General features: G+C 34.8%; 1 protein-coding gene across 14 annotated transcripts in view; it reads right to left on the bottom strand.

Moving 5' to 3' along the window:
- Window positions 1-12741, bottom strand: part of Bptf (bromodomain PHD finger transcription factor) — a 132655-nt gene that overhangs the window by 48597 nt on the left and 71317 nt on the right. For all 14 annotated transcript variants that reach the window (XM_076871612.2, XM_076871611.2, XM_076871615.2 and 11 more), the window contains 2 exons: window positions 1488-1617; window positions 968-1106 (listed from right to left, as the gene is read on the bottom strand). In XM_076871612.2, the coding sequence (XP_076727727.2) occupies window positions 968-1106; window positions 1488-1617 (269 nt within the window). The remainder of the gene's footprint in view (window positions 1-967; window positions 1107-1487; window positions 1618-12741) is intronic.

The following is a 12741-nucleotide window of genomic DNA, read 5'->3' as shown; positions in this document are numbered from 1 at the left end:
AACAGGGCTACAGAAGCCAAGAGTCACAGGATCTGGTCAGGGATTTACCACTTTCTGCCTATGTTAACACTGGTGTGTCATTTAGTCTTTGAAAAGGAAAGTCTATCTCTAATCTGTGATTCTAAATGCTAAAGTTTGTTAGCCAATAGTAAATCAAAAACAAAGCTCATTTATATGACTGTGATAGGAGACTTGATCACTTCCTTTCTAGGTTTGCATTGTACAATAATGCTGAGGTTACCAGATATGTGACTCCTCCAGAAGTCAGCCAGAATTGAGTTTAATATTTTAGAAAAGCAATACTATAATTAAGTGACTGTGGTTTCAAAAAAATAAATAATTGTTTATATAGCATTTCATCTTTGTTTAAAATTTGTTTTAGTTGTAATTAGCCACAATACCTTTATTTTATTTAATTTTATGTGGTGCTGAGGATCGAACTCAGTGCCTCGCACATGTTAGGCAAACATTTTACCACTGAGCTATAATCCCAGCCCCTTTGTATAGTATTTCTTTAACTGCAATTCTAGATACCAAAATCCTGTGAATATAGATAATTTCTTAAATTTAAGAGTTTCTAATTAGTAAGCGACAACAGTAATTTTGCACATACTATCAGAAGTTTCAGAAAAATGCTTTTATCCAAAATATGGCCAATATACTATCAGTTTATAAAAAAATAATACAAATCAAATGTGGGTTTTTTTTTTTTTTTAAAGAAAGAGTGAGAGAGAATTCTTTTAATATATACTTTTTTTTGGTTTAGACACGACATCTTTGTTTGTATGTGGTGCTGAGGATCGAACCTGGGCCGCACGCATGCCAGGCGAGCACACTACCACTTGAGCCACATCCCCAGCCCTCAAATGTGGTTATTCAGAAAAAAATATAATTTTTATTAGTAAAAGAAACTAAGTATTTAAAATTTTCATATTAAACATAAATATTAAAAGACTCAGTTACTTACTTCCTTCTAATGACTTCCTATAATTCACATTAGTATTGCCAGGCAATTTAGGAACAAACCTATAAACATGAGTTTTACTAATCCAGCTCCAGCCACCATATCCTGTTACTCTATACTCCTCTCCTTTTTGTTTCCAAACCTGGTATAAATGAAAACAAGTTAATCAAACAACATAACATGTGTGGCATTAGACATTATCAAACAAGATTCAGGCAAACAGAATTTATCAATCAACTTAATTTTCACTGGGAATCAGAGATTTTTATAAAAGAACTTACAATTATTTCTAAAATGCAAACTTTGAACAAAGTTTTAGTTTTTTTTTTTTTAATAGCAGTTTCAACAAATTGGTCTCAAACACTTTTTAGTAAGAGGAATCTATGCTTATAAAATTATCAAAAAGATGTACTTCATCGCAACTGTATTAATTAAAAGGTTATGTGAGAAGTGAAAATTATAAGTTATTTGAAGTTGTAAAATAAAGGTCTCAAAAATGGTGGCTAACACTTTTTAAAATTACCTGATGTTTAACTGGAAATGTATATTTTACCCATGTAGCTTGCTGCATTGTTTCTTCCTCTTCTTGTTTTTTCTCTTTTTTTTTTACTTTCTCCTTTTCTTCTCTTTCAATTGATGTCATTCTATGTAACCTAAAAACACATAGATACAAAAACAGAAATACACTTAACTTTGAAGAAAATAAAAAAGGTAAAAAACACTATACTGAAAATTAGGCACAAAACCAAAGAGTGGTTAGTTGTAATCCCACAAACCCAATGCCAACTGACAAAAATAAATAGATGTAGAATTTTGTAACAGGAAAAGTCAGAATAGAAAATGGCAAAAATGGCTATCTTTTTCATATACCTTCCTGAAAGAAAGACTTCTGTTTTATTCTAGAAAGATTTCATGCATATATCATTTATGTATCCCTTTATATAGTCCATCATGCACACTCAGGTTTCTCTTAAGATCTTGTAAATCTTTTACCTTTTACATAGTTTATTGTGCATTTACACACAGGATACTGCTAGAACACACACAACTACTTTATAATCAGTGAATAATTATACTAGAAGATCTTTCAGAGTAAAAGATCTTTTTAAAAGAACTAAAAAATTATGCTGTTGCAAGGAGAAACTATATCTTACTGAATTAGTTCACTATGAAAGTATATTTTCAGTGTTTTTTTCCTTCCCACAAAGTCCAACAAATCCAAAAGCTTTTGTTTTTAATCAACTAGCACTGGAGATTTTAAAGTCTTCACAGGATCCACTAACAGAGAGTTCTGGTTTACTATATCCACAGAAAAAGAGGTCCATGGGGCGCCCCCTTTTGGATGACAGGAGGAATCAGGAAAGAAGGTCCACAATGAACTCAATCAATCATGAGGCAAATGGCACAGCCACCCCCTTTTATCAGGCAAGAAAACAGGCACCTATGCACCTACCAGTAACGTGCAGGCCTGTGTGGGAGTCTACATTTAGGTGATTAGCCTAGATTTTCATGAGTGGGAATACTGCTCGTAAACAGACATGAACCAAAATCTACAAAGAGAGGAGCTTTTGCCTCTAAGAGCTCCACGTGGCAAAACTGCTTTTTATCCCAATCAAACCAGAGGAAGCAAATTTCTCACGCACACCTACGTGGGAAAGAATAGAGGCCTTTTGTCAACTTGGTGTAGTGGTGCAAGAAGGAGGGGAAAACTGAATTCATTTTATCTTCATTTTACATCAAACATTCCCTATTTCTCTTCCTTTTTCTCCCTGCCCTCCTTCCTTCTCCTTTTTTTAAGAAGTCTTTGTGTTCCTATGATCATAGGACCTCAGTACATAGTTCCCCCAGATTGAGAGTTCATGACTATTGACTGCACACAACTATAATAGAGAACATTCTCCATAAGGCCCCTCCAGGTTCTCCTAACATAATGGCTAGAGGGGAAAGGTGGTAGTTTCTCAGTAACAACTAACTCACCTACTCAAATACCATCTATTCACCAACACTCTCAGAACCAGGTGTGAAACAAGCTCCAGAGGCATAGCATGGTGGATGCCCTGAGTGCCAATGCCAGAACCCAATAGTACTTTCCAGAGTTTTTGTTACCTTGGCTTCTTCCACCTCTGAAAGGCCAGGTCCACCATAATAACCGAGCCATCTTCTGAGAGAGGCCTGGAATGGAGCACTGTGTGGAAAATGCTAGCACCATGACACTCTGGGGCCTTTGGTTTCTATCCTCAAATTCAAATGATTTATACTTTACTGAGGCAAGCTGTTAAGTGTGATAGCTAAAACAGCTAATAACAAACAGATTTTATTATAGTTATTACAGCTAATCTGTGATGTTGACTGTCCCTGAGAAAATTCTATTCTTTTTTTCAGTTAAAAAAAAAAAAATCACTGCTATCAAGATGATCCTTATGGGAAGAGGCAGAATCACAGGGGAGCTTGGTAGGACTTCAGTCCTGTTTGTTAGGAAGAAATCTTTGTCACTACTGGTAGCCTGGAGGTCACAGAAAGGACGTTCTATCAGACTGGTAACATGCAGGCTTCAGCAGCCACTCCATTCTGGTGGGCGCACTGGATGGCAGACTGTCCATCCTCATCCACACAGTCATCTGAGAGCTGGAATGGACTGAGTCCAAGGAATGGACTGAGCATCAACTTCACTCCTGGTATCCATGCAGTGCCCAGGATTCTGTTCTGTTATTATACTAAAACTACTGCATACAACATTTTTTATAGCATATCTTTCATGGTAAACTTGGGGAATATCCCTCTAGGTTCATTAGTGATGGGATGACTGAGACCAAAAATTCTTGCACTTAACATGCTGAGACAGTGCCAAACTGCTCCTCAGAACTGTGCATTCCAGCCTCCCTTTCATTACAAGGACAACCTGTTGTCCCGCACATCCATACGAGCTGAGTTAGTATCAACCTTCCAAATTGTTAGCCCAAATGAGTAGTAAAATATGCTATCCCATGGTTCTTTAATTATGAGAGAAGTAATCATTTTTATGTCTACTGGCCTTTCATATTTATTTTTCTGCACAATGCCTGTTCAATTCCTTTGTCCTGTCTGTACTGGACTATTAGTCCTTTTCATTTATAAAAGGTCTTTTGTCAATTAAGGACATTTTCCATTTGTGGTGCAAATATTTTTCCTCAGTTTTTCATCTGTCTTTTGAATATGATTATAATATTTTTCCACACAGAATTTTAAATACATGTATCCACTTTTCTCCTGTATGCCATCTGGGGTTTTTATCTGTTTAAAAAGAAAGTATCACAACAAAAATATAAATTAATTCATGCTTTTGTATTCCAATTTTCTTTGTTTTAGAGTTTTGATTTTTTTTTCTTTTTTTCTTTTTTCTTTTTCTTTCTTTTTTTTTTTTTTTTAAATCTTCATCAATCTGAACGTTTTTGCTAAGGCAGGATCTAAGTGACATTTTCCCCAAACATGCCCTCTTTGATTTCTACCACTTGCTAAATTCCCACATGCATTTAAATCTGTTTCTCTGAATTTCCTAATCTATTCCACTCCCATCCTCCTTTAGCAGGATTATTTTGATTAGTTTCAAAATATGCTCTAACACCTATTCTTAATATCCATTTTCCTAAGGCTATTCTTACACATTAATTTTTCTAGATGAACTATTAATATCATTTTGGTCAAGCCTCCCACAGTCTCAGGAGGGCAAATCCTCTTCACAAGGCAAAGTATTCTTTAAGACTTTAGACAAATTTTAAGGATTGTTTTATGCAAGTCCTGAATATTTATTCCTAGGAGTTTGGCAGCTTAATTGGTTATTGCTGGCATCTTTTCACTCAAGATTTTTTAAATATATAAAATGCAACAAAGTTAAAAAATTGAACTTTACCAATAAGCAATGTATCAAAAGCTTGTGTTTCCTAACCCTTGGCAATTACTACTTCAACTTTTGTGTTAAATATTCCCTTGTTTATCTCCTCTCGGTTTTACTACCTGTGTGTATATCCCAAATAGTGAAAAAGTTTGGCTTTTGAAAACTCAGTAGCAAGCATAAAACTAGTTGCATGAGCAAGAGAAATATTGTCACTACAAAGATTTTCCAATAAAATATGACCTTCTTCCTGTGTCACACAGTCTGTCTGTAGTTTTAACAAAAGTTTATAAGAACTTTTTTGGTGAGTTAGAGGGCAAAGTCATAAGCATGTCCAGGAAGACACAGGGCCCACCACAATCACAGTACCTGGCTGACTGCAGTGTAAAACAGCTCCATTATCAGCCCTTTGCCCGCTTTGATGGAAGTCAGCGAGGAACAGAATTAAATGTGTTTATCTAATTTGTTATTTTAACTCAGAAGTAAGGCCCCTGGTGTTTTTTACATGGTTATTGTTTGTTTACATGAAAGCTTTTTATTTAGTATGCCACAAATCTTATTTAATTTTCATATTGTTTCTGATAGAATTTCAGCCATGAGGGGATTTCCTAAGTACATAATTATAATAACTGAGCCTATATCTTGGCAATGTTTACATATATCTCTTGGCAACTTGCACTGGCTATTGTTTTTAGTTAAAGTCAAAATATAGTAAAGGGGCTGGGGATGTAGCTCAGTCGGTAGAGTGCTTGCCTTGCATGTACAAGGTCCTTGGTTCAATCCCCAGCACCGCAAAAAATAAACAAACAAATAAATAAATAAATGAGAACTGAAAGGGGTGGGGGGGGCTGGGGCTGTAGTTCAGTGGCAAAGTGCTTGCCTAGCACATGTGAGGCACTGGGGTCAATCCTTAGCGCCACATAAAAACAAAAAAATAAAAAGGCATGCTATCCATCTACATGAATCAAAAAATTAAGATTTTAAAGACATATAGTAATAGGCATCTTTATTTTGTTCCACCATAAGGGGAATGCTTCAAAGGTTGCAGAGAGAAGGAAAATGATTTAGTTTGAAATAAATCTTTACCATTAAAAAAAAAAAAAGACTTTATATTATTATTTAAGCTTTAAAAAACAACAATAATTGATAATGAACTGACAAAACCAAAACTTTTCTGGCATCTAATGAACTGATCATAAATTTTTCTTTCTTTGACTTCTCAAATATTAATCTAATATTAGACCACGTTAACCATGCCTAGAAAGAATCCACGTTTCTATTCTTTTAATTTCTTCCTGAGTATATTTGCTAATATTTTATTTAAGATTTCCTATGTACACATCTATTTATTAGTTATTCATCACTGATAAATATTAATAAAGGAAACAGGGTCATAATTTTCTATTTGTCTTTTTAAAATTTTATTTATTTATTTATTTATTTATGTAATGTGGTGCTGCAGATTGAACCCAGTGCCTCACACATGCTAAGCAAGTGTTCTACCACTGAGCTATAATCCCAGCCCCTGCCTACTTCTTTTTATCAAGTTTTTTTCCTATCTTTTTTTGGGAGGTGAGTATTGAGTTTTGAACCTAGGGATACTTTACAACCAAGTTACATCATGAGTCCCCAACTCTTTTTATTTTGAGACAGTGTCTTACTAAATTGCAATCTGCAATTCTTCTGCCTCAGCCTCCCAAGTCACTAAAATTACAGGTATGCACCATAGTTTGTTTGTCATTTTATATACTAATAGAAATTATGATCTACAAGATTCCCCTCATTTTCTATTTTGGTATAAAACTTTAAATTTTCTGATTCCTGAATTTCAAACAACTTAATTAAACAATCACAGATGCAGTAATATAACCAGAAATCCTTTTTCTAAGTGTGGCCCATAACCTACTGTCTAAAGACAGATCACCATAGCATCTCCTTTCCTACTCCCCCTCCAACCCCAAGTAAAGCAAGGTGACTGCTTTTTCTATGAATGTAGGAAGCCTGGCTATTTTGTCAGAGGACCTGTAAGAGCTTTAAAATCCCCAGTGCTAGTACTAGAGAATCAGAAATATTGGTTAGTAGGTTCCTTTCTTTATTCTTGATATCAGTCATTTGAGTTTTTTGGCTTTCCTTTTTAATTTTCCTTGATAATCTTATCAGAAGTTTGTGAATTATAATTTTAAACATCTAAGGTATGTATGTTTGTTATTTCATTAAATCTGTCCTTATCTTCAACATTTCTTTCCTTTACATTGCCTCTTTGAGATAGATGTATTCCTCACTAACTAATTTGCAGTTTTTCTTCTTTAATACAAACACTGAGGACAACCAATTTCCTCTAGGAACTTTTTAATTGCATCCTACAAATTTCAATATATGTAGCTTTCATTAACATCCAAATCAAAATTGTTTTAGTTTTCATAATGACTTCTTGATCATATTTTACTTAAGTATTATTTCTTAAGCTTCAAGCACACAGCCCTTGAATTTCTTAAAACATTAACCATAAATATCTACATTCCCTCAATAATATTGTAATATATTAGCATACATGCTTTAAACAAATAATATCAAACTACAAGTATTTTTATTAATTTTTATTTGTTTTAATTAGTTATACATGACATGCATTTATGCACTTTGATATATCATCACAGATAATTTTTCATTTTTCCAAGTACACGTTTTAGAATCATATTGGTCATGCAGTCACATATATACATTAAGTAATAATGTCTGTTTTATTCTACTATCTTTCCTATCCCTACACCCCCTCTCCTTCCCTCCGTCTAATCTAAGGTAATGTTATTCTTCTCTAGTGCCCCACCCAGACCCTGCATGTCTTACTGTGAATTAGCATCTGCATATTAAGGAAAACATTGGCCTTTGGTTTTTAGAGACTGGCTTATTTTCCTTAGTATGATATTCTGCAACTCCATCCATTTACTGGCAAATGCCATAATTTCACTTTTTTAAAGCTGAATAATATTTCACTGAATATTATTCCACTAAATGGATAAAGAAAATACCACATTTTCTTTATCCATTCATCTACTGAAGGACCCTAGGCTGGTTTCATAGTTTGGCTATGGTGAATTGAGTTGCTATAAACATTGACGTAGCTGAATTACTGTAGTATGCTGATTTTAAGTCCTTTGGGTATAAACCAAGGAGTGCAATAGCTGGGTCAAATGGCGGTTCCATTCCCAGTTATCTGAGGAATCTCCATACTGCTTTCCAAAGTGGTTGCACCAATTTGCAGTCCCACCAGCAATGTATGAGTGTACCTTTTTCCCCACATCCTCGCCAACATTTATTGTCACCTATATTCTTGATGATTGTCATTCTTTTTTTTTTTTTTTTTGATGATTGCCATTCTAACAGGAGTGAGGTGAAATCTCATTAATCTCATTAGATGAAATGCATTTCTCTAATTGCTAGAGATGTTGAACACTATATATTTGTTGATCGACTATATTTCTTCTGTGAAGTGTCTGTTCAGTTCCTTGGTCCATTTATTGATTGGGTTATTTGTTTTTTTGGTGTTAAGTATTCTGAGTTCTTTGTATATCCTAGAAATTAATGCTTTATAGGAGGTGCATGTGGTAAAGATTTTCTCCCAATCTGTTGGCTCTCATATTATTGATTATTTCCTTTGCTAAAAAGCTTTCTAATTTGAATCCATCCCATTTATTGATTCTTGATTTTACTTCATGTCCCTTAGGAGTCTCGTTAAGGAAGTCAGATCCTAGACTGAAGATTTGCACTTATTTTTTCTTCTATTAGGCGCAGGGTCTCTGTTCTAGTGCCTCAGTCTTTGATCTACTTTGAGTTGATTTGTTCAGGGTGAGAGATAGAGGTTTAATTTCATTTTGCTACATATTTTTAGTGAAAGAACTCTTTTCACTTTCTTCCATATTTACAGATCCAATTTCATTACAATTGTTGCTCTAATTTGACTTTTGCAGGTACATAGTAATCCATTATAAGACAATGTCAAAATTTAAATTTGCCTAATGATGGCTATTTGGGGATTATTTTCAAATTTTACCATTAAGTATAAAATTCTAAGGAACACTCATCTAACATGTGTCCTTGTGTAAACATGTAATATAGTTCCTCCATGATATTAAATACAAAAATTGCATTAACTTTTTCACCAAACTTAACTTTTTACACCACTCATTATACTACTGATCTGTATTAGGGTTGTATTAGAGTGTATTAGAGCTGTCTTCCTCTTATGTCACCTCTTTCTTAATATACTCTTTCTTTAAAAGTTTGACAATTTGATGGATGTGGAACAGTAGCCTATGGTTTTGATGTGCATTTCCCAACTTACCATGAAAGTTAAGTACCTTTTCAGCCTTCTTGGCTATTTGTGTCTCTTCTTGAGTAAATTATATTTATATTTTTAGTCTTTTTCCCCCTACTAAATGGCTTCATGATTTTCATATTATTGAAGTGTAAGAGTTCTTTAATATATTGTAGATACTACTAATTACAATAAAAACAAAAATATATTCAACCAGTCCATGACCCAGACTTTTAGGATAATACAAGCAGCCCAAATCCAACAAAAAACAAGCTACTGCTATAAAGGAATCATATAATAAAACACAAACTTTAAGGTTGTGGTTATCTAGCTGGTGTGGTGGTCCATGCCTATAATCCTGCCTACTTAGGGGGCTCATGCAGGAGGATCACAAATTTGAAACCAGCGAGGGCAAGTTTGAAACACCCTGTCTCAAAATAAAATACAAAGAACTAGGGATGTAGTTCAACAGTAGAGTGCTTGCCTAGCATATACAAGACCCTAGGTTCAATCACCCCTCCCCTTGCCCTAAAACAGTGGTTTTCTCGGGAGAAATAAGATAATGTGAGTGAAAACCAGATGCAATCATGGTAATGTCCTTATTTTTAAATTCGGTGGTTAATTCACAGATGTTCTTTTTTTTTTTTGGAGGGAGGGGGGCTGGGAACGGGGGACATAATTGAGGATTGAACCCAAGAGCACTTAACCAGTGAGCCACATCTCCAGCCTTTTTTACTTTCTAAGACAGAGTCTTGCTAAGTTGCTTAGGGCCTTACTAAGTTGCTGATGCTGGCGTTGAACTTATGATCCTCCTGCCTCAGCCTCCCAAATTGCAGGGGTTACATGTATGTACCACTGCCTGTGGCTTCACTTTTATTATTATACATTACACCTTATGTTACACAGAATCTTACAGTTGTATCATTTATTAAACATAGGAACCCACTTGTAGTGTATACAGACATACACACTCTTGCACACTCATTCTCATCTGGCAACATGCTTGTAAATTCAAGAAATGTCTGCCTTATATATATCACAGGAGATAATGAATGAGTCAGGAGAGAAAAAAACATGAAAAGGAATAAGTATAGAAGGAAAGAAAGGGTATCAGGAAATAAAAACAAGGAAGGAAGGGAAAAAGGAAGAAGGGGAAAAGAAACAGGTTTCGGGGAGAAACAAACAGGGAGTTTCTTCCAGGATTATAATGAAAATGTTCTATAATTTCTCTTTGGAGTTTTGTTAAAGTTTTGCTTTTTCACATTTAAGATTTGCTCATCTGGAATTGACTTCTTTGTGGTATAAAACACGGAACCCAATTTTCCACCAACACGGATAACTTGTTGCCCCTCACCTTTCCCTGAATATTCATCCTCTGTCAATGCTACTTCAATCGTGTGTTACATTTTCATGTATGGGTTGGTCTGATTCTGGACTCTTTTTATGCTGTACCATTGGTCTATGTTTATCGTTGCGTCTATACCACTGCATTATTATAGCTTTAAAAGAAGTCTTGTAGGGGGCTGGAATTGTGGCTCAGTGGTAGAGTACTTGCCTACCATGTGTGAGGCACTGGGTTCAATTCTCAAAACCATATACAAATAAATAAAATAAAGGTCTATGAACAACTAAAAATATATTTTTAAAATATATTTTAAAAAAAATAAAGAAGAAGTCTAGTTACCTTGCAGAACAAGTCCCTCCCACCTGGTCTTTAAAATTTGCCTTTTCACTTATTGGTTTTTTTGGTATCATCAATTCTACAGAAAACCCAACTAAAACTTTTAATGTTATTAAAATCAATTTATATATTAATAGGAGAAAACCTAAAGTTGTCAAGACACTGTACATAAACAAGAGAAAGTTTTCTACTTTTTCTGTATTATTTAATGTTTCTCAACAAAAATTTCTTCACAAAGATAATTTATTTTTATTTTTTAGGTGGTGTGTGTGTGTCTATGTGGTGTTGTGGATTAGAACCTAGGGCCTTGTTGGTAGAACTCTACCAACTGAGCTATATTCCCAACCCAATAATTTATGAATTTTTTTTTTAAAGAGAGAGGGAGAGAGGGAGAGAGGGAGAGGGAGAGAGGGAGAGAGAGAGAGAGAGAGAGAGAGAGAGAATTTTAATATTTATTTTTTAGTTATCGGCGGACACAACATCTTTGTTTGTATGTGGTGCTGAGGATCGAACCCGGGCCGCACGCATGCCAGGCGAGCGCGCTACCGCTTGAGCCACATCCCCAGCCCCATATGAATATTTTAAAAATATTATTACTGTTAGACTGCTTTCAAAGCTTTTTATTAATTATCACAATAAAAAATCTTTTTGAGCTGGGCGTAATGGCACATGCCTGTAATCCCAGCAACCTGGGAGGTTGAGGCAAGAGGGCTGCAAGTTCAAAGTCAGCCTCAGCAACTCAGTGAGGCACTTAGCAACTCAGTAAGACCCTGTCTCTAAATAATATAGAAAATATGCTGAGGATATGGCCCAGTGGTTAAGTGCCCCTGGATTCAATCCCCAGTACCATACCTCAAAATCGTTTTGAATAAAATATTAGTTTGAATTTCTTGAGGATCCAGTTTTATAAATTTGTTACCTATTTAGTTAACCATACCATTGCCAAAAGCAGAAGTCCTGTTATTAATTTCTAATTTTCTTAAATCGTGGTCCCTAATTTTTAAAGAAATTTAATTAGAGTATTCTATTTCATTTCCCCTTAACATTATAATAAACGATAATTATTAAAAAATATTACCAGATTTTACACTAATACAATTCAAGAGCATAAGTCTAAAGAACATTTTGAGACCAGTCACTTGTATTGACAAAGTAAGGAGGAAAAAAAAAAAAAACACCTGGATTAAAAAGTCTGAATTCCATCTTCCACTATAATGTTCAGCACTTGAAAAAAAAAATAAGTAAAAGGTATGATTTAGTGATTTTAAACTACATCTAATAATGGAAGGTTTACTTAGTAACAATTATCATAGTTCTTGAAGCACCAACACAAGTTTCAGGATGGTCACTTTTTCTAGAGAACAGTTTGGGGAAAGGCTGAAGGTAAATGTAAGAAGGAGCAACAGAAACAGAGAGCACTGCCTCCCAGTTACTCTCTTTCCTGGCTCAACCTTGATAAAAGAGGGCTAGAAACAGTACAGCAGAAGCATGCCACCCACTCATCTCTCCTGTCCCATAGTGCACAATTCTGCAGCACCTTAGTTTAACCTTGTTTTTCAGTAGCTAGGGAAAACTGAGTCCATTCATTTGTGGGGGACGCTACAAATAGCAGCAATTATATTCCAAATGGGAAGGAAAAAGGCAGGAGGAAGACAGGAACAGCAATAAGATTATGTGGGGAAATCACTAAAGAAAACTGGAAGCAGCTTTTGGCAGATGAAAATGTTCAGTAGGTAAAAAATTACTTAAAAACAGATTCATTATAAAATACAACAAATGTAGAAAGTAATGCAAAACATATTTATATTTTAAAAATTATAGGGTGCTGGACACAGTGGAGCATACTTGTAATCCCAGCAATTTGGGAGAAGGATTAAAATTTCAAGGCCAGCCTCAACAGTTTAGCAAGACTT

This window comes from Callospermophilus lateralis, chromosome 11, assembly GCF_048772815.1.
Source record: "Callospermophilus lateralis isolate mCalLat2 chromosome 11, mCalLat2.hap1, whole genome shotgun sequence".
Classification (NCBI taxonomy): Eukaryota; Metazoa; Chordata; class Mammalia; order Rodentia; family Sciuridae; genus Callospermophilus; species Callospermophilus lateralis.
This window is presented reverse-complemented; position numbering and strand designations above follow the sequence as displayed.